The sequence below is a fragment of the Peromyscus californicus genome, unplaced genomic scaffold, assembly GCF_007827085.1.
Source record: "Peromyscus californicus insignis strain IS unplaced genomic scaffold, ASM782708v3 Scaffold_20__1_contigs__length_68692818, whole genome shotgun sequence".
NCBI lineage: Eukaryota > Metazoa > Chordata > Mammalia > Rodentia > Cricetidae > Peromyscus > Peromyscus californicus.
In genome coordinates, this window is record NW_026294503.1 from 65,355,458 (window position 1) to 65,377,821 (window position 22,364).

General features: G+C 52.3%; 1 protein-coding gene across 9 annotated transcripts; it reads right to left on the bottom strand.

Moving 5' to 3' along the window:
• Positions 1-645: 645 nt before the first annotated feature.
• Positions 646-22,046, bottom strand: Pou6f1 (POU class 6 homeobox 1). Of its 9 annotated transcripts, none has more exons than XM_052748980.1 (11): positions 21,810-22,046; positions 16,822-16,972; positions 14,548-14,743; positions 11,848-11,969; positions 10,418-10,643; positions 9,632-9,885; positions 8,935-9,063; positions 8,109-8,312; positions 5,733-5,874; positions 4,825-4,993; positions 646-4,114 (listed from the first exon to the last, which is right to left on the bottom strand). In XM_052748980.1, exons 2-11 carry the CDS (start codon positions 16,867-16,869, stop codon positions 3,769-3,771), a joined length of 1,836 nt encoding a protein of 611 aa, XP_052604940.1. In that variant the 5' UTR covers positions 16,870-16,972; positions 21,810-22,046; the 3' UTR covers positions 646-3,768. The 9 variants fall into 9 exon arrangements, with proteins under 9 accessions (XP_052604940.1, XP_052604939.1, XP_052604936.1 ...); XM_052748979.1 differs by having other exon boundaries at positions 16,822-16,976; XM_052748976.1 differs by having other exon boundaries at positions 16,822-17,297.
• Positions 22,047-22,364: the final 318 nt, after the last annotated feature.

Sequence of the window (22,364 nt, forward strand, 5' to 3'; positions counted from 1 at the left end):
GGACTCTCCTAGCTTTAAACTCAGAGGCAGGTCTGTTCTGAACATTTGCAGGCTATGGAAAAGAGTACAAAATAAGACCCATGTTTTAATAAAGAGCTGTATAAATCAAGCTATTATTACTGTTATGATTAAGTCATGAGGGTGGAGAGCCCTTTAAAAAGATGCCTGAGGAAGCATGTTTCCCTCTACCACTTGACATCCATCTATGAGGAAGAGGCCCTCACCGGATAGACTCCAGGCCTGCCAGCTCCTTCCAGGTAGACCCCCTTATTAAAAGTTTCTCAAGATGGGGGATTTCTGGGCTGTAAGAACCCCTGCCCACCCCGTCTGTGCCAGTGCCTGTCTCTGGGAAGAAGAGAGGTTCAAAAGCAGCCTCAGCAAAGGATGCTGGGACCCTAAGTACCAGAACAGTTTAGGGGGAAAAGGGCATGCCCCCCTAGCCCTGCAGACACACCCCAGACCCAGAGGGAGAGTCGAGGCTTGGGAGGCCCAAGCAGGGTCACCTGAAGAGGGAACCAGGCGCTGACCCGCACCCTCTGCGGGTTCACTGGGCAGGCCTTCAGCAGCAAAGGCAGCTCTGAAGCAGCCTCGGCCTCTGGCCCTGGCTCCCTCTTTGGGAAGTAACAAGACAGGCAGAGCCATACAAAAGAAAAAATACTGTTTATTCACACAACTGCATCAAGTGCTTCTCCTGTCCTCCTCCACAGCTTGGGTGGGGGGGCAGTGCCCCATGCTGGGAGACCATCAGGACTTCAAGGCCGGATTCTGGCCGAGGAGGCAGGGAGGGAACCCTGGGCATAGGAAGGTGACTGGATTTTCAAGAACACAAACACATCAGGCCTTCTCATTCCAAACTCAAGTGCGTTTACAGTTCATGTGACCAGTTTCTTCTCTGGACTTTGCTTGGATAAAATCCATAGTTAGCGCAGGGTCAAAGGGCCCAGCTGATTCAGTGGGCCATAGACAGTCCTAGTTTGCCATCACTTAAAACTAACCAACCACAGTTAACCGATTTCTGCCCATTCTCCTATCTTTCAGGGCAAAAAAAAAAAAAAAAAAAAAAAAAAAAAAAAAAAAGCCATTGGGCACAGGCTTAAGTCCAGGAAGGTGCTTTCAAAATAAAACTATTAGTTCTTTTTTAGAGCCCAATGCCACCCAACCTCCAACAATAACAAAAACTGCCTTGTAGATAGATTAGTGGCTCAGGTTGGGGGAGCAGAGAGAGGCAGAGTTCACAGACCAAAGTGAACTATAGTTTGGGTACACTTTATGCATACCTTGCACCCCCACCCCCTTTGAGAGATCCTGTAAACATCCGGGCTCTCGCACGTACTGTTCTTCTGAATGACCAATGTGTCTTTCCTACGCAGGCGAAAATGGTTTACTCTAGCATGGCACAGCCAGGCTTAATTTAGATCAGTGATTTGCGATTTTTTTTTGTTTCCTGTCATGCCACAGAACAGATGGTATCCTCTTGTATGTTCACAGCATGGCCACACTTCATATTACATGCTACCCATACACAAAAAAGCATTCCTGCGTGGAGGTTTTGAGCAAGAAAAGCTGCATATAATTCCTCCGATGAGTCACTTTGATAAGCCCCAGGATGTAAGCATCCCTACTGAAAACTCACATACAGTGCCCCCTCCTGGCTGCCCGTCTCATGGGAGCAGGTTGACAAACACAATCTAGGATACGGCGCTTCTCCCTCTGGGGCAGTCTGTCCTGGTAGGCAAGTCAGGAAAGCTGCCCACCTGCCTCCTTGTTCCCGACAGACTCCAGCAGGTTTGGTTGATTTGAATGCAGTGAAGTGTGTGTGTGTGTGTGTGTGTGTGTGTGTGTGTGTGTGTGTGTGTGTGTGTGTGTTGATTCAGCACACAACTGTCCCCATCTCACGGTCAGCGCCACCAGGAGGTCCTCCACACAGCCACTGCAGGACCCAAGAGGACTCGCCGTCATCAGGAAAGGAAACAGAGTGTCAGAGAGGAAGCTAGGCCCCGGTGTCCGCACTGTGACCGGAGTGTCTTTGTTTAACTGTCACCTCCTCAAGCAGATCACAGGAGGTACAGGGTGGGCATCAGCTGGAGAGCAGGCTCTGTAAGGCTAAGAGTAGAGAAGAGCCAGGCACGGTGGTACATGACTGTCATCCCAGCATTTGGGATGTGGAGACAGGAGGATCAGGAGTTCAAGGTCATTTTCAACGACAAGTTTGAAGTCAGCCTGGGCTAAGTGAGATTCTATCTCAAAAAACAAAATAGCAAACCAAACCAAAAGTGGTTAAATGGTCAACCCCTGCAGCTTGTAGCCTGTCAGGGACAGTCTACACAGCAAGTCTGGGGTCATTCGGGCAAACATCTTAGCTCTTTCCTGGCTTCCTGAAACCAAATACTGATTCCCACCCCCACCCCCCTCCTCAGTGCTAGAAACTGATCTGGAGCCTTGCACATGCTAAGTTCTCTGTCGCTGAGCTACATTCCCCAGCTGACACACTGAAGCGAAAAGGCTGGCCAGCCTCCCTGTGGCCGGAAGCTCACTGAGTGACTTGGATATGATGCCAGCCCTCAGCATGCCTTCACCTACAGAGGCAAAGTCCATCCCGACCTGGGGCCCTCAGGGCTCAGGAGCATTGCAGGGGCGTGGGGATAGGAGTTGCTCACACACAGACTTGGTCTTCAATCGGACAGAGTGAGAGGAAACCAACATCCAAGACTTAAAGTCACAGAGGAAACTAGAGGTAAGTCAGCCTCGGCGAGATCTTCCTGGGCCACCAGCTTTCTGGATCCTGTCCCCCTCCAGACTCCAGCCCCTTGCTGTCTGGCTTATCATTCAGTTTGCTCCTTTAAAGAGACTTCAGTACTGGACTGAGACGGGTATGGGCATAAGAGAGAGGGAGAAAGCCGGTATCCGTGCCCCCTGCAGCTGCCTGCGGAAGTGGAAATGTCCCCAAGCTGAGAGCTCTCTTTAGAGAGCTTTCGTTGGGGGACAGCCACGGAGGAAGGTTAGATTGAAACCTGGGCGGATGGCCTTATTTACTGAATTCCAGACCTACAACAGACCCAAGACTCTCCAGGATGGGAGAGTTCGCTGTGCCTCCCTTCCAACTTGGTTTGCAGAGGAAAAGGTTCTGCTTCGTGCACACCCGCCACCCCCAGGACCCCGGGAGGGACCTCATGGTACCTGACCTCACAGCTTCGGGGACCTTCCGCCCTTGAGGTCAAGGCAGACAGTGAATCACACGTCTCTGAATTTCATCTCCTTGGTCCTTTAAAGGGTTCAATGTGCCCGTGTACAAAGTAAAGGAGGGCAGTGTGAGGCTGAGATCTCACTGGGTGAGCTGTCATACTGGGACAGCCACAGAGGAGCCAAGGGCAAGGGGTGGTGAGTGCCACCAAAAACAAGAGCTAACGCACAGTGGTCCCCAAGAGTTGCTACAGCCCTGTCCCAAAGACAGAGCCTTTCTGGTTCCCAACCAGAATTCACCCTTCAGAAACCATGTTGGCAAAGTGCTTTTTGAAAGGACATCACAAATCCCCTCCTTCCATGTGCCCAGCCCAGAGCCTAGGTCTCTCATGCAGCCCTTTGGGCCTCCCCAGGGTGTGACATATGTGGGCGGAAGAGGCAGGCATTGACACACATGCACAGGTGAGGTCTCATGACCCAGGGCAAGCACAGCTGCGCACAGCTGCACACGGGACTGTCACTGCAGCCACGGCAGCCGGTAGCTGAGGGGAGAGTAGAAAGTGCTGGAACAAGGGCTGAGACGAAGCCCTAGGGGATCTGAAAGACGTTCAGCTTGCTGGTGTTTTTGAGTGTCTGGCGTCGATTACAGAACCAGACCCGTACCACCTCACGGTCATAGTTGAGCTCCTTAGCGATCTCGGTGATCTCCTGGCCGGTGGGCAGGGGGTTCTTCTCAAAGTAGGCATTGAGAGCCTCTATGGCCTGCGGTGTGAAGGAGGTGCGCCGCTTGCGTTTCTTGGAGGGCTCGCCGCCCACAAACTCCATCAGATTCTGCTGGCCTTCCTGGTTCCGGAGCTCCGCCTCATTCAACCACTTCTCCAGAACTGGCTTCAGTTTCTGGGCACTCTTGGGTGTGATGTCCAACTTCTCAAACCTGGAGAAGGAGCAGAGACAGTGTAGCTATCTCTTCTCTGGACATTTACTCACAGGGGCAGCTCCCCTCCTACTCAGCGGTCCCACCCTCCAGGCCCCTCAAAGCCCAGATTCCTCAGACTTTCCATATTCCAGGCCTCAAGAAGAAGACGACGCCCAGAGTCTCTGCTAGGCAGGTAAATGACAAGTGGGCTCTAACTTGACATGAACTTTCCCCCCAAATGACTTCCGTCCTCTGAGGGGTCATCTTGAATGGCCTCCAGGGATGAGGGCCACGCTCCTCTCACTAGGCTCCCATGGCAGCATCAGAACAAAGCCAGCTGCATCTTCAAGCTGAGCCGACAGGCAGGCCTGGCAGGCAAGACAGCCGGGAGCACGCCGGGAGCACGCCGGGAGCACGCCAGAATATTGACTAGCCAAGGGCCAAGACAGACCACTTTCATAAGTGATAATCCTTTCCTGATAGGATTCATCAATAGCCCCCCTCAGGTGAGCTGCTAAATACTCAGGATTGGAGTCTATCTAAACTCGAGAAGGCCTGGTTCAGTCTCTGGCTACTCCAAGTGTCCATGCCCCCCACAGGACAGTCTTCCTTATGTGGAAGCGGGCAGCATGAGGGAAATGTGGAAAGGACCGGATGCCTGGATTCCCATGAGAGCCGGCTATGGCACGGAGCAGGCCTTGGCTTTATCCTGGGATAGTCACACTTACCGGCAGATGGCCGATTGGCTGTAGGCTGGACCTTCTGTCGCAGTCAAAGCCTGGCCCACCTGGGTCTGTGTAAGACCTAGGGAGAGCCGCCGGATCTTAAAATTCTTGGCAAACTCCCGGATCTCCTCCAAGTTGATCCCGTCCTCATCCAGGCTTGGAGTGTGAGGCTCTAGGCCAGAGGGAAGGACCAGAGATGAGCGCATGGAGCCGAGACTCATCACTGCTCCTTTGGTGTAGTAAGAGGGACGAGGGCACTTACCCAAAGACCCCCATCACCATGTCCTCCAGACAAGCAGGACTTGTAGGAAAAGGCTCTAGACCGACCTACTGAGGTAGTCTATTTTTAAATTCTCCCGGGACTGACTGCTGACCCTCTTCCATGCTCCCTCCTCTAGTCCCAGGCACACCTGTCGGCCATCTGTATTCCTCAGAACTGGCTGAGGGACCACACTGAGCCAGCCAATGGCACACTGTAACCAGACAGACGGCTAAGCAGCCTCCACTTCCAACATGCTCACAGCCACCCCAACAGGAAAGGGAGTAAGAAAGCCATCTCTTGGTAGAGGACAAGAGACTCAGTGATAAACACACTTGCCACTAAGCCTGAGGACCCCAGTTCAATCCCCAGGACCCACATGCACACTGCGGTTGCTCATGTCCCACCCATAACCCCAAACAAATAAATAAATGTAAAAGAAAATTGAAAGTTACTATCTTTCCATTTGGGCCTCTACCCTTTCCTTTTGGACAACCAGGGAATTTATGGATTTATTTAAGACAGGCTCTCACTAGGCTGACCTTCAACTCCTGGGCTCAAAAACTCCTCTGGTCCCAGCCTCTTGAGCAGCTGGAGCTAGAGTGTGTGCCAGGCATCCCAGATCCACATGCCTCCTCTAAGAATCACTTACTCGATACCAACTGACTGACAGTTGGGGTCTCTGAGCAGGTGATGGGGATGGGAGCCGAAGCCGATGGCTTGATGCCTGAGGCCGGGCTGGTGACGACCATGGCAGGCTGGGGTACCGCTGGTGTCGGCTGGATAGGCTGCACCTATGAGAAGAGACACAAACCTCAGGACCCTTGCCTAACTCAGGGGGCACAATCCCCGGAGGGAATAGCACCAGGACAGACATGGCCATGAAATTCTTACCTACCCAGGCAGTCCCACCTGTGGCCATCAAAGAGCAGAACTAGCCGGGGTGGGGGGTGGGGGGTGAGGTGGGGGTGGTGGCGCACGCCTTTAATCCCAGCACTCAAGAGGCAGAGCCAGGCAGATCTCTGTGAGTTCGAGGTCAGCCTGGTCTACAGAGCGAGTTCCAGATAGCCAGGGCTACACGAAGAAACCTTGTCTCAAAAACAAACAAACAAACAAAAACAAAAACCCATAAGCTTTTTAGGAAATGCGGGTTTTCCTGGATTTTCAGTTCCTTGGATTCTGCCTCCTGCCAACTCTCAAACCTGTCTCGTAGTCCCCAGGACATGGCTTTAGTCTTTCCCTGGAATGACCAGGGCCGAGAGAACAGAACAACGATGCTGTACTGGGCATGACAAGACCCTGGGGTTCAGTCCCCAGCACCACAGACAAAAAAGGAAAACATAAGCTGCCTACTACTAACAGGTCACAGCGTCCTTGACTCCACCTAGGTTGGGGAGGGGAGGGGCTCTAAGATGCACATCTGTCAGCCACTGAAAGCCCGGCAGCAGCTCCCTCTATAACAACCATCAGAAGCGGATTGTATATCAGAGTGTCGGTTCCTTGGTGTAATATTCATAAACCTCTGGAGAGATTTTTTTCATTTGTTTTATTTTTGTTTTTGTGTTTTGAAAACGCATCCCATAACCCAAGCTGGAACTGAACTCCCTACATAGCCCAGGCTGGCTGAGATTACAGATGTGCACCACCCCACATGACAGAAGCAGGAATTCTTTTTTTTTTTTTAAATTTATTTATGTGCATTGGTGTTTTGCCTGTGTGTATATCTGTATGAGGGTGATGGGTACCCTGGGACTGGAGTTACCAACAGTTGTGAGCTGCCACTGGGGTGCTGGGAATTGAACCTGGGTCCTCTGGAAGAGCAGCCAGTGCTCTTAACTGCTGAGCCATCTCTCCAGCCCCCAAACTTAAGTCTTTTTTTTTCTTGTTTTTTTTTTTTTTTTTTTCCGAGACAGGGTTTCTCTGTGTAGCTTTGCGCCTTTCCTGGAACTCACTTGGTAGTCCAGGCTGGCCTCGAACTCACAGAGATCCTGGCTCTGCCTCCCGAGTGCTGGGATTAAAGGCGTGCGCCACCACCGCCCGGCTGTTTTGTTTTTGTTTTTTGAGACAGGGTTTCTCTGTGTAGTCCTGGTTGTCCTGGAACTTGCTCTGTAGACCAGGCTGGCCTCGAACTCAGAGATTTATCTGACTCTGCCTCCTGAGTGCTGGGGTTAAAGGCGTGCACCATCACCACCCTGCAGAAAGGAATTCTGATAACCACTGTCTTACAGCTGAGGCTAAGAGGTCATTTAGAAGCTTCTTGGAAGCAACATATAGTATTAGACAATCACGGTCTAAACGTCATCTGGGAACTCAGCATATCCTTGGGTCTCATTTCAGATCTACTGGAAAAGAAACTCAGCCCTACAGGAGACCCCAGCGCACAAGTCTGAGAACCACGCACTGGCTACCACGCTTGTCCCAGTTCCCAGGGACAGCACACACTACATGCAACTCATCCTTCCTCTCTGGAGCTATCCTGACCCCAGCCTGTCAGTCATTTGTGGGGTACCTCAGCCCCTTGTTCATGCCTCCCTCCGTCACAGTCTTTTGAATGCTGACCTGTAAATACCTGCAACACTGAGCTACCTAAGGCATCCTAGGTACCAAGCAATCTCAGTCATCTCTGCATCCTTAGCATTTGGAATACAACAGGCACTCAAAATCTCTTCTAGAACGGAAACAAGAGTCGAAGGGCCTGATGTGTGGTGGTGGGGTACAGAATTCGGCCCCCAGGGTTTTCTTGAGCGGTTTGTTCGCCCAAAGGATGATCAGTGCCCAATATGCTTTGCTCACTTATTTCCCACCTTCTCTGACCTCTGTGGGCACAGACACATGTTGTGGTATGTGGTGGGCTGAGAATGGGTGCTGTCTCCCTGGGCGGGGTGTGTGTGAACTCATATAAGCCTTCTGCTGGTGTGTGTGTGGGGGGGGGGGGCTCCTCCCTTGTTCTCCCGGAAGTTTCTGAGGGAAGTAGCCATGCTAGACAGCATCGCCTTCCCATGCCCATCCACACCCCCAGCCCTGGTACCTCACTCTTAGCAGGGGACTCCGGTGTGTTTGGCTTCCGGACAGCCATAGGTTGAGGCAGGGGGCTGCTGGCTAGGGTTGCGATCACTTGGCCCTGGGCATTCAACAAGAGTTGGGGAGTCACGGCTTGGACCTGCAGGCTCTGTGCTGGTGCTGGTGTGGCCACACTGGCCGAGTTCACTACCCATGGAAGTGCTCCAATAACCTGGGAGAAAATAAAGCATGGTCCCCGCATATGAGGTGTGTGTGTGGGGTGCATCCAGGACCACCAATTCAAATCCCCACAGTTGCAGGCCAAGAGATTAACTCAAGGAACTGTAAGCATTCTGGCCTCCTCTTCCTCAACAGAGTAAAGGACTCACACCCCAGGGGTTCTCTGCTCTGTCCCTGGAGCTGTGGAGTTCCAGGCGAAGGCTTTTCTGCGTATCAGAGAACTGGAAGCTAGCTCTTCGCTAGTCTGCCACATTTTAACTGCGCAGTTTAGTATTTCTGAATTTCATCCTTCTCTCTCATAAAACAAAAGATCCCCTGATAGGTCTGTACTCCAAACCACGTGAGATAATACGTGAGAAAGCTCCTAGCACGAGGCCGGCCCACAAAGTGGGAAGTAAGTGAATAAAATCTCCCAACTAGAATTAACTGCCGGGGCAGCGTGGCGCCAGCACCCCACCTGGACTCACGCCAGCAGAGGGCTGCTGCAGAGGCTATAAGCAGCAGCCCGATACCCTATCTGAGTGTTGCTGACAGGACCGAAGGCCAAGTCCTCACCCCTACCTAGCCAGCTGCCCCACGACCACCACCCCTCAGCCCCGGCTTTGAACACTTGCCTGTCCCTGAGCATTGGTGAGGATCTGACTGCTGATCCCCGGCATGCTGGGAATGGCGTTGGTAATGACTGGAGCTGTAGTGAGGGAGCCCAGGATCTGGGTCTGTCCCCCGAGGGAAGCAGCACTGATCTGTGGGTAGAGGAAGAGCCTTGCTCAGAGGCCAAGCGGTGGAAAGACCAGAGAGAGGCAAGGGGGCTGAGGGCATTGAGTGGTGAGTGTGGGCTGCAGGACCATGTCCACTGGCTGAATATTTGAGGCTAGGGGGACAAGTACAGGGGGACAGCCGGGGAGGGGCGCAGAACAGTGACTCCTACTACTTTTTCCAACTAAGTCTGAGAGGGTAGATGGCCAGACTTAGAGGGACAAATGTGCTCCACGTCATGCCTGACATCTCTACTCCCAAACCAAGAGCCACCCCGGATAGATGCCAGCATGAAGCTGTCATGCTCCTGTGCATCCCACCCCCAAGGCTGGTCCAGTGGTTCCTGTTTGGAGCATGTCCCCAGCTGTCGCTTGCTTTAGTCTGGGTAGGACAAGTTGACAGGTGTAAGGAGACCTCAGAGGGAGACCATCTTTGCTGATGTGTCGGAAATGGCTGTATTCAAGGGGCTGGTCCTCCACTGTGGGGGAGGTTCCACCCTTGGCCCAAGCTTTGATCCATCCCTCTGAGCCCTGGGTGAGGGCAGCAGCAGCTTACGATCCCCGGGCTAAACGCGAAGCCTGCGGGCTGGACGGTGATCTGCGGGGTGGTGTCCACTGGCTTTGGGGTGGGGGCGGCGACAGTGGCGGCAGTGGGCTGTGGGAGTATGGCAGGCGTGGTCTGTAGCAGCGGCTGGGTCTGGAACAGCGTCTGGGGCTGAGCTGGTGGCCGGGGCTGGGCGGGCGAGGAGGCCTGGACCGGTGGGGCAGCTTGTACAGGTGTCGGGAGGGCGGTGTTCAGCACGGCGGCTGCTACGGAGCAAGGCAGAGACAGAGGTGCTCAAGCGCCTAGCCACGACCCCGGCGCGGCTCCAGTCCCAAGGGATCGGGCACAAAAATGGCAGGGCCCTGGGGGCAGTGGGCGTGGGGCAGCTGCGGTTCCCTTGATGCCTGAAGGGCTGGCACATGCCAACATCTCTCATCCCCCCTCCCTTGGGCCAGCAGCAGACATGGAGGTTCGAGAAACAGACGTCGACTCTTCTTGCAGTCTCCTTCTCGCTGGTCATGGGGTGGAGGCTGGTGGAGGGGGGCGGGGGGCGGGGCAGTCTCAAGCAGCTGGCTGAAGGAAGGCAGGCCTGCTGGCCAGCCTGGTGTCCTGGCCTAGAGTCCCGAGGAGGTGCAGCGGCTCTGTGGCTGGGTGCTTATGACACTGGATCCAGAATCCAGGGCTGTTGCCCTGGGTGGGCTGCAGGTTCTGAGTCCAACATGGTAAGTACTCCCCGTGCAGGGGTGGCAGTGTAGGGTGGTGGGGGCCTGGTGCAGTCCTGGGGAGAGCTGCCGTTACCTTGGAGCCCAGCTAAAGGCGGCTTGAAGACTGCCCCCGTAGGAGAAGCAGCGGCCAGTCCGGGGAGGGCAGCCACGGCTGCTGTAGGGATTGTCCACACGGCCAGCCCCTGCTGCCCAGACACTTGACCTGCAATACTGATGGGGATAAGAAGAGGTTGAGTAACCGCCCCTGCCGGAACCACAACTCCTGTCAGAACTGTGGCTAAGTTTTCCTGAGTCAAGACCTGCAAAAGCAAACGAGATTTCAAAAAGAAAAGAAAAAATAAAAAAAAAAATCAACATCCGCAGCGCAAACGAGGGGTCTCTTGGACCCAGCTGAGCACAAACTAGCATTCTGAGGGCAGTGGGGCAAAGGCCGGAGGAAAGCAGGAAGTGCCTGGCTGAAGGCCTAACCCCGTGGGTGTCTGGATCAGACTACGCTGCCTGCAGAGAAGCTGCCCAGGAAAGGCCCGGCCTGTATCCAGGGCAGGGCAGGGTGTACAGGCCTCCTCCAACCCGTAGTCTGCGGCCTCTCAAACCTTCCCCGGGGTGCATTTGTATGTACAGTGTTTGTTCTTTTTTATGATTTCTTTTATTTTCAGAGATTATATTATAAACACATCATTTCCCCTTTCTTTTTCCTCCCTCCAAAGTCTCCAATATGCCCCTCCTTATTCTCTTTCATACAGCCTCTTTTTTTATTAATTGGTGATATATATCATATATATCACGTATATATACGTGTGGGTGTGTGTGTGCGTGTGTGTGTGTGTGTGTGTGTGTGTGTGTGTGTGTATACGTATATTCCTAAACCCCTAGGTGCAACCAGTCCAGTGTGTGTAACTTGTATGTGTGTTTTCAGAGCTGGCCCTTTGGTGTGTCCACTGTTTTGTGGTCAGGGGACAGGGACCGGAAACTGCTACCAAATGCTCAAGGGCCCACAGAGGCCTCCCAGAAGCTCTAAAGGGCACCCTGACCGGAAGCCTTGGAGGTCGGTGTACGAGCAGAGGTCGCCCAGGCTCTGCTGGCCTGCGGGATTCTACAGGCAGCTTTTCATCGGTTGGGCAGTTTTATAACTTAACTGAAGACTGGACAATTCATTAACTCTTCAAGGCATTAACTCTTCTGCTGGGTGTTGTGGGGGTCGGGGGGGGGGCGGCGCTGACAAGGGTGCTTACTCATTCCATCATTAGATAGGCACAAACTCTCTCAGGAAAGAGTCAACACCAGCCCTCTCTGGACCCAGGGAAGATGTCCGGCAATAGCACATTCTCCTTCCCAATGGGCCTGCTCTGGGGCAGGGGCATCCTAGGGATACCTAGTGGGACATCCCCTCTCTCCAGCCACAGCCTCTTTCCTGCCCTGCCTCACGCAGTGCCCAAGCCCATGGCCACCCTGTGCTTGCTCCTGCCCACTGCCCTCTGTCTGGCTCCCTGACGCGGCCCTTACCTGGGGGGCAGCTTGTACAGCCAGTGGCGTCAGGGTCTGTGATGCTTGAGGCTGGCTTGGGGCTTGGCTGAAGGTGGCGATGGCTGGGGCAGGACTTGGAGGGATCCCGGGGAGAGACTTCACTTCACGTGGCATTGAGAGAGAAAGAAGGACGGGAGTGAGACTGAGGTGGGTGGAGAAGAACATCTCTGCAAACCCACGCTGTGCTTCTGCATATAGTCTAGGGCCAGCTGGTTGCCTTCCCTGGCCCGTGGGGCAGCTTCCCAAATGTTGCCAGTAATGACTGGAGAGCTCTGGGCCAGACCTAGAATGTGGGTATTCTCTTCCCACATCTAGTGGAAGGAAATGCCGGGTTCTGCTCATTATTTCCTGGCTCTGTAGGACACTGTGGTCTGTCACATAGCATCCAGGAGCCTGAAGCAAATGCATGTCAGGGAGGGAAAAGCTGGATCTGAGAGCAAAAAGCAGTTGTCCTGGGCTCAGCCAGCAACTGACCTGCTTCTTAGCTCATCTAGGCCAATTTTTTAGACACTTGGGGAAGGGGCAAGTCCCTGAAAACTGGGCAGGCATATCATTGTCACACTGTAGTGTGACAGGAGCTCCTCAGGCCACTTAGCCTTCCCCACTATTCTGTAAAGTCTTTAGTCAAAAAAGGCAGTTTCTATGAGTTTCCAAAAGAATGTTCCATGAACTGCAATTTTTCACCTCTTCTTGCTTGGCCAATTCAGGAATTGGGGTGCTCTGCCAGGAAACCTCATCACAGCCACACAACAGGGAGATTAAAAACTATCATTTCAGCCGGGCAGTGGTGGTGCACACCTTTAATCCCAGCACTCGGGAGGCAGAAGCAGGCAGATCTTTGTGAGTTCAAAGCCAGCCTGGTCTACAGAGCGAGATCCAAGAAAGGCGCAAAGCTACACAGAGAAACCCTGTCTCGAAAAACCAAAAAACCAAAAAAAAAAAAAAACAACCAACAACTATCATTTCACAAGCCAGACAATAATATGAATCTAAGGCTGGGGATACAGCATGACGGTAGACTGCTTGCCTGGTTCAATTCATGGCACTGAAAAATAATAGATAGATAGATAATAGATAGATTGATAGATAGATAGATAGACAGACAGACAGACAGATGGCCAAAAAAAGCAAGCGAACAAACAAATGAACAAATAATGAAAAGTAGAATTTAGTTATTGGGTGATGGATGTTGGACATATCAGTGGTTTTTTTGTTTGTTTCTTTGTTTTTGAGATAGGATTTCCCTGTGTAGTCCTGGCTGCCCTGGAACTCACTCTGTAGACCAGGCTGGCCTCCAACTCAGAGATCCACCTGCCTCTGCCTCCTGAGTGCTGGGACTAAAGGTGTGCACCACCACCATCTGGCAGGGCTACTTAATACGCCCTAGCTGGGCATACATTTTCAGGCCCAGGCCTGAATTGGTATATCAAGAATAGAGACCGGTAATCAATCAATCGATCAATCAATTGATCGATCAATCAATCTCTCTCCTCTCCCCAAGCCCACCATGTTAAAGCTCCTTTGGAACCCAGTGCCCACAGAGTGGGCTGCACTGTCAGGTGACCTTAAGGCCCTGCCCAGCTCTGCAGCGCCAGCCTATGCTTTTCTGTATTTGGGGGATTTTGTTTTTGCTTTGGAATCACCTTAACCTAAGCATACAACTGTTCCCGGAGCCTAATGATAAAACCCAGACAGCTGAAGGAACTGGAGACCCACATATGACGCAGGCCTTACAAACCAGAAAAAGAAAAGCAAGTGTCGGGTCCCTCCCCCGTGAAGGGAAGTCGGGCTGTCAACTGTCGGGAACACCCAGGGCACTCGGGACATCTGAACACAGGAAAAGTGAAAACCACTTTGTTGGACAAAAAAGTAATGGAACATAAGAAAACAGGGACGTGGGGCTGGCACAACGGCTCAGCACGTGAGCGCTCTTGCCAACAAGTCGAACCCGAGCACCATCCGCAGAACCACCTGGAAGCTGGAGAGAACCAACTCTGTATGTGGTCCTATGGCCCTCACATGTGCGTGTGCGTGTGCACGCGCGCGTGCGCACACGTAAATAATAAATAAATCAATGAAAAGAAGCAATGAAAATGGGCTTGTGACAGGGAGACAAGCCTGCCGTAGAGAAAGGAAACACTGATTTTTATGAGGGCCTAGTCCAAAGCTGGACCATAGGCAGCAGTGTGATTCCTGCCTCTAATCCTAGTGTGCGGGAGGCTGAGGCAGAAGAATAGAGAACTGAAAATGAGTTCCTGACCAGCCTGGGCCATACACTACCTGGCAAGACAAAGCCAGACTTGGCAGCACACCGAGGTTGGAAGTGCATGCCTGTAATCGGCTCCCGGAACTCCCAGCTCTGCTACAAACGGGATTGAGTTGGAAACCTGGTGGGGTCCTGAGGCCAGTCTCTCCTACGCTGACTTGACAGTCTGGTGTGGACCTAGGACCCTCTCTAGGCCGAACATGCTCACCCTGGGCCATCTCAGTTCAGGCATGGGTGAGACTGCAAGGAATCCAATTCCATTTACAAGGAGGGCAGGGTATTCCTGGAAAGTGGCCAGAAGTATGGACTGTCGCCAAAGGCTGCCAAGTGGGCCGGAAGATAAGACCCTAATGCCCCCTGGGCCTACAAGGGACACATGAGAGCAGTAGTGGATTAAAGCAATAGCCTCATACCAGTTGTTTCTGCAGAACGGTCTGGGTCGTGCGGCCCAGCTTCACCACCAGGTTCACTGGCTTCAGTAGAGCCTCCACTCTGGGTGCCATCAGCGGCCACACTCTCCAGTCCTTTGCTCTCCTCCTCAGCCGGGAGCTGAGCATCCACTCCGACTTCCAACACTCGGATGGTCTCATGGCTTGACATCACAATGACCTGCAAGTAGAGGATGTGAGACAGTGCTAGGGAAAGGGACCAGAGCTCTGGGCATGACCAGGAGAGGGATGGGGGATTCAGGACGCAGCTCTTATCCAGAGAATGGGGCACTCTGAGAAAGCCAGAATTTGGCCCAGGCTACTGTCCGTGATTCCCAACAAGGAGCTGCTAGAAGCAAGCAGATCCTGGAGGTAGGAAGAAAAGTCCCACAGAGCCAAACTGTCAGGAGGTATTTCTGTTTGCTCCTCATCTTGGACTTAGCTCAGGAAGTGGAAAATGGTTTGTTCCTCGAGCTTGCAAGAGCATCCTCTTGGATATTGAGATACGAGTACTCATAATGGAGGATGGAGACCCAGAAGAAATCTGTCCTAACTTCCCCTAGAGACCACCTGATGGTTCCCGGGGTGTGGGGTGTGGGAAGTGAGTGCTCCTCAGTATTCAGCAACTTGGGATTATTTTCTTCATTAATGGTGTGTGTGTGTGTGTGTGTGTGTGTGTGTGTGTGTGTGTGTGTGTGTGTCTCTCTCTCTCTCTCTCTCTCTCTGTGTGTATACACACATGCCACAGTACTCATGCACCTTTCAGGAATTCTCTCCTTTTACCTTTCTGAGGTGGGGTCTCTTCCTCCTGCCAGGCTGGGTACTTACTTCAGCTTCCAGGAGGTTCTCTTGTCTCACGGGAGGAAGTTTGAGATACACATCACTACCTCCAGCTTTCTTATGTGGGTCCTGGGGCTCTAACTCAGGCTGTCTTATGCTGCAAATGCTTTACCCATGGAAGCATCTCTCCAACCCTTGAATAACTTCTAAACTTGGGATACCAGATGTTCCCTGCAAGCTAATTTCCCCAAAGAAGGGTCAAGAACCCCCAAAATGCAGTTCTTCCTGCCTCACCCTGACCTGTTCAAGGTTCCCATGGTCTCATTTCCGTAGGTGTTCTCAGACTGAGAGGGCACCTCCCATGAACCCCTGCTCAAACATCCTGCACAAAGTTCTTTATACCACCACTGAAATGTGCCATCCTGGCCCTTAAGAATCCCAACTGGGGCCAGGCAGTAGTGGCACAAGCCTTTAATCCCAGCTCTCGGGAGGCAGACCCAGGCGGATCTCTGTGAGTTCAAGGGAGCCTGGTCTATAGAGTGAGATCCTGGACAGGCACCAAAACAACACAGAGACACCCTGTCTCGAAAACCCCCCCCCCCAAAAAAAAAAAAAAAAAAAAAAGAAAAAGAATCCCAACTGGGGGTTGGGGACTTAGCTCAGTTGTGGAGTGCTTGCCTAGCAAGCGCAAGGCCCTGGGTTCGATCCTCAGCTCCAGGGGTTGGGGAAGAATACCAATTGAACCCCACACATGAAAAAGCTTTGTGTCAGCCATCAACAGTGCCTGGAACAACACTGTGCCCTGAAAACTGGCTGTGGCCATAGACTGTGCCAGAACAGGCACTGGGGGACCCATCAAGAGGAATGAAGATATACCAAAGCAGGTTCCTTTGGCAGACTCAATTTTGACCTCTGAGGGGTTTCACTACGATTACATTTCAAGAGATGCTGATTTGCTTTCTTCTTTTAACACATAAGTAGTCATTTTAGAAATGACAGAAAATATGTAGAAGCATAAAAAAGCATCACCTTTTCAAACATGTATAGGTATTTGTATACTTCAACAGTTTTTTGAGATCTTACTTTTTATTTTATGTGTATGGGTGTTTTGCTTGCATGTATGCATGTAGGCACACCACATGCATGTAGTACCCTCAGAGGCCAGAAGAGGGCATCGGATCCTCTGGAACTGGAGTTACAGATGGTCGTGAGCAGTCATGTGGGTGCTGGGAATCAGGCCCACTTACTCTGCAAGAGCCATCTCTCCGGCCCCCCCAGTGCAGTTTAATTTTAATTTTGAAGTTCCAACTTAAAGTCCCAAACTCAGCCCCTGGGAAACCCTAGCTGACACTGCCTTTGGGCAGGTGGAGTGATCATAAATTTCAACGAGAGACAGACAATGAGAGGCACCGATACGTCTTTCTCCCTTGACCTCCGTCCATGACCCTCGCCACCCCCACTTCTCACTCCTGAAGATACCTGCTCATTCACAGTCAGAGATGAGTCAGAGCCAGCTCCAGGATCCATGGTCACTGCGGCGGCGTCGGTGCCAGCCCACACCTAGTGCATTCTGGGTAAGATAGGAGCAGGAAAGCAAAGGCTGGTGTGACGCAGCGTTGGAATTTCCGGACTATCTGGAAAAGTCAGAAATAGAATGGCAGGGAAAGAGAGGCCGAGCTCTCCCAAGAACACAGAAAAGGAAACAAAGGAAGACACTACGACTTCTGAAGACTGTCTCTCTCTAGCATCCCAGGACACCCCACACCCAGGGAGACCCAGAAGATCTGTGTTTAGGAAGGCAGAGGACAGAGAGGGTGGGCACCTGTCTCTGGGGTCCCCTAGTCCAAGGGGTGATGGCACACCCAGAAGAGCCCAAGGTGGAGCTAAGAGACACTCAGAACCTTAGGCAAAGGTTGAGAGGGGTCTGGACATCAGTGTTTCCCTGGGCAGGCCTCCTGAGGAGACAGTAGAGAGAATTTAACCTGATGCTCTCACACTCCAGAGCTAGTCTTAAAAATGCCACTTCCTAGACAGGCCTTGGAGGCCTTGGAGCCTCTGATTCAGTGGCCAATTCGCAGAATTGGAATCCGCAGCGATGGCCCAAGGACCATGTTGCCCTGTACACAGGAGGCAATATGTTTCCACCGGTGGCATGGCCCGCCAGGTGCAGGAAGCAAGCGTGGGTGAACCCCATGTGAGGACAGGCTGTCTGGCTGGAGCCATTTTTTTTTTTTAAGTAGGCAAACAGGTTAGACATTTGTGTAGGAGAAAAGGTAATTGACATTTAGTTTGGGTATCTACTGTAGGATAAGTGTTTTATGTGACACTAACTGACATGTTACTCATCTTGACTCTGGGGATCGGGGGCTGCTATTGTCACCACGTCACACTTGAGGAAACCCAGAGCACTGTTCCCTACCCTTACCTTACTTTTCTTTTCCTTTCTTTACTTTTTTCTCCTGTAAGGTTTTTGTTTTCTTTTGTCGTCCTGGGGACTGAATCCAGGGCCGAGAGTCTGCTACTCAAGTGTCCTACCACTGAGCTACAGCCGAAGCCCCACAAGCCTTACACACACTGAGGTAAAGTTCTGCTACGGTCTGAACGTTTGCATCCGCTCTCAGTTCATCTGCTGGAATCTTAAACCCCGAGGTGACAGACGGAAGAGGTGGGAGTGTCCAGGAGACGAGGAGATCAGGAAGGCAGTCTTCCCAGAGAGACGCCCCTTGTCTCTGAGGAAACAGGTGCACTAGAGAACTTGACCTCAGCCTTCCCGGCCTCCAGCACTACAAGCGGTGAACTTCTATTGTTCAGCAGCTACCTGGTTGATGATATTTTGTTGCAGCAGCGCCAACAAATATAAATTCACATGGCAGAGAACCGATCAGTTTAATAATTTTACTGTAACATTCACCTCCCTTTCTGTGATGCCGGGGACTGAACTCAAGGCTTGGTGTGTTCTAGCCAGTGCTCATCACTGAGCTGCATCCCCAATACCCACTTCAATAATTTTATTTATATTTTGAGAGAGATTCTCACTAGGTAGCCTTAGCTGGACTGGAACTCACTATGTAGACCAGGCTAGCCTAAAACTTCAGAGAGCCACTTGTCTCTGACTCCTGCGGGCTGGGATTTTGAACGTTCACGATGCTGTGCAACCATCGGCACTTCTAGTTCAAGAACATTCTGAATGACCTAAAAGGAAATTTTACATCCATGGTAGAAACGCCGCTGGCCCTGCCCCTCCCAGCCCGTGGAAACACTTACCTGCTCTCTCTACGGATTTTCCTACTTTGGATTTATTAGCAGTAGGGAGCTGCCTATGGCTGCTGGGAATGGAAAGTGGGTCCTCTGTTAGAGCAGCAAGTGCTCTCAACTAGTGGGGCATCTCTCCAGCCCCCATGGTAACGTTTCTGGATTGGGTAATCATGTAACCGCTACACTCTCTGCTATTATGTCCAACTTTAAATTGGTAACATTTATGTAAGGCATTTACCCCAGGGCCTCGCATGCAGACACTCTATGTTGTTTAGTTTGTTGTTGAGACAAGGTTGCATGTATTCCAGGCTGGCCTGGAACCCCCTATGTAGCTGAAGATGACCTTGAACTTCCTGTTCTCGTGCCTCCCCGTCCAAGTGCTGGGGTTACAGGGGCACTTAGTTAATGGGGCCTTAGGACTGGAACCCAGGGTTCCATGTACGCTAGGCAACTATCCCAACTGAGTTACAACCACAGTTCTATTGTTGCTATTATTTTAACTGAAATAAAGCAGGCATACAAAATGTTTCAAATCATAAAGTATTATGAAATGTGAATGATTACTATTATGATTTTATTTACTTGTTTACTTATGGGACAGGAAGTTGGACCCAGGGCCCGTGCATGCTAAGCATGTGCTCTACCACTGAGTTACAGCCCAAGTATTAGTGTTGTAATGGCATAGTAATTAAGTCTTGGAGGGGAAATATGATTTTTTTATTTTCTTTTCCTCTCTCTCTCTCTCTCTCTCTCTCTCTCTCTCTCTCTCTCTCTCTCTTGCTCTCTCACTCTCTTTGGAGACAGTGTCTCTCTGCATAGCCCTAGCTGTCCTGGAACTCACTATGTAGACCAGGCTGGCCTTGAACTCACAGAGGTCAGCTTGCCTCTGCCTCTCCAGTGCTGGGATTAAAGGTGTGTGCCAGCACATCCAGGTTTTTTGTTTTTTTTTTTTTTTTTTCCCTTGAAGCAGATAACCGTTAGGGAACAAGTTTCTTTTCTTTCTTATTTCTTAAATTTTCAGTCCTGGGTTTGAATTTACCCTTGTACATGCTAGGCAAGTGCTGCACCATTAAGGGCTACACGTAGCACCAATTTCTTCTACTTTGTGATATGTATTTTCTCCTTATTAGGGTGTGTATATGTGTGCATGTTCAAGTGTGTCTATGTGTGTGTGTGCTTTTGAGTGTGTGTATGTGATTTGAACAGATGCAATACTCTCTACTGTATCTCCAGACTTTCTTTCCTTGAATTGTTTGCTTGTTTTTTTTGTTTTGTTTTGTTTTGTTTTTGTTTTTGTTTTGTTTTTGTTTTTTTGGTTTTTTGGTTTTTCGAGACAGGGTTTCTCTGTGTAGCTTTGCGCCTGTCCTGGAACTCACTAGGTAGCCCAGGCTGGCCTCGAACTCACAGAGATCCGCCTGGCTCTGCCTCCCGAGTGCTGGGATTAAAGGCGTGCGCCACAACCGCCCGGCTTGTTTTTGTTTTTTAAGACAGGGTCTCTCTATATATCCCTGGCTGTCCTGAAACTGGCGTCACAGACCAGGCTGGCCTCAAACTTAGAGGTCCGCCTGCCTCTGCCTCCTGAGTGCTGGGACTGAGGGGACTAAAGGTGTGAGCCACCACCAGGCTTCTTTGTTGCCTTTGCTGTTGCTACTGTTTTATCTTCTTTTTGACACATATTTCTTAGTTTGTGTCTGTACATCTATGTACGCCAGTGCCTGAATGCCTCAGTGCACACACGCCACAGCTTCTCTGCTGCTACCATGTGAGGTTCAGGGGTCGAACACTCAGTGGCAGCCTTGGCAGCGAAGGTCTTCACCTGCTGAACCATCTAGCCAGTGCCCCCTTTCTGATTTGTATTTATTGAGGTTGGTGTTTGGTTTGGGGCTTTTGTTTGGGTGTTTAGTTTTTGAGACAGTCTCACTGTGTGAATCTTGGATCCTCCCGCTGCTGGGGTTACAGCTGTGCACCACAGCCTCACTTTTCCTGGTTGCCGGGTAGTGCCTCAAGGAAGAAAAGAGAAAATCAGCGCTCCCCGCCCCCCCTCCGCCCAGCTCCCCATTTTTATTTGATTGTTTTTGTGTTTATGATCCATTTGCTCACTCCAGGACAGGTGGGGCTTTGTCTTAGTGTGGCGCTTGCTGGTTATTTTATAGAATCAATGAAGGAATGAATGTAGTTCTAATGCACATATGTAAAGAGGTCCCGGGTCACAGAAATATCACCCTGAGCACCAACTTCAATCAAAACGCATCACATGCCACTATACCCAGAGAGCGCCTTTTGCCAGTCAGTGTTGACTGTCGGAGATCACCAAAGTGACAGGACGAGGTACACACACACACACACACACACACACACACACACACACACACACACACACATACACACACACACACACACGGGACTGAGGATCAACCATCATCTACTTTACGAACAAGGAATTGGAGCAAAAAGGCTACAGCTTCTCCATCTCGGCTAGAGCTTCCTGTGTTTGGCCTAGCGAGGCTTCTTGACAAGCTTTTTTTCCTTCTGCCCGGCCTCAGAGACTATTCTGTAAAGGTTTTAGGCTTTCCCATCCCAGCCGAGGGGGCAATCTCAGCGCTAAAGTGGGTTAGAAGCCACTCTGGAGATCCCTCGGCCTTGCCAGGTGTAAATGTCCCGGGAGGACACATGGGGCCCGTTTTATGACATTATTAATACTAATACTGTCATTAAATATTTATGAAGTGCTCACGCTCTGGTCGACGGTGACCCTCCTACCACTCCCCCATCCTTCCAGCATCAACTGCGAGGTGTCTACCCCAGAGTCCCACCAGCCCTTTGCCGGGAGGAGTGTTGACAGGTCGCCGGGGAACCCAAGCGTCCGGGTCTCCAGGGCTCTGCGCGTCTCTTCCCCAACCCCACCCGGGCTCTAGGGCAGGGCGTCCACCTGGCGGCCGCCCCTTCACGGGTGTCCGCGGGGGACGGGGGACCAGGGCGCGGCCCGGGGTCTGCGGCCCCAGGTGGGCAGCGCGCGGCCGTCGGCTCCCACCGCGCCCGCCTCCCGGGCCGCAGCCCGCCGCCCCGGCCCCGCGCCTTTTTCCTCTCTTTATCATAAATATATAAATTATGCTAATTACGGGCATTGCATATTAACCAAATCCGAAACCTCCCCTGCCCGGCCCCCTCCCCCTCCGTGCAAAGCCCTCCCCGCCCCGGACCCCGCTACTCACCGGAGCCCGAAGCCCAGCCTCCCGCTCCCCGGCTGCCCAGCGGCCACCGACTAGACACTCATCTCCCAGCCCGGGCCAGGGGGCCGCGGCCCAGGCGGCCGCCCGCAGACAAAGAAGCCGGAGCGCCTCGGCCCGGCTCGCTCGGCCCGGAGCCACTCGGGACCCGCCGCCCCCCGGGCCCCCCGCCGGGGCTGGCAGAGCGGAGCGGCCGTGGGTTGCGGGCCACGCGCGGGCCGGGACGCCGGGGGCGGGGGCGGCCAGGTGCAGTCCCCTCCTCGCCCCCTCCTCCCTCCTCCCCCCCTTTCCCTCCTTCTGCTACTTGGATTTTTTTAGCTGCTGCGTCATGAGCATAATTTATGCAAACCGCTTTGCCGCATGCTGCACCTCCCGCGCCAGCCGCCGGGGGCGGCGGTCAGGAGAGGGAGGGGGGGTCTGGGGAGCCGCGGACCGCGCGTGGGGGTGGGGAGGAACCCTAGAGGACCCCCCAGGCCCCGCCGGGATCGGGACCCAGGGCCTGTGGGGCCGTTCGACTCAGCCCTCTCTGAGAGTAGGACT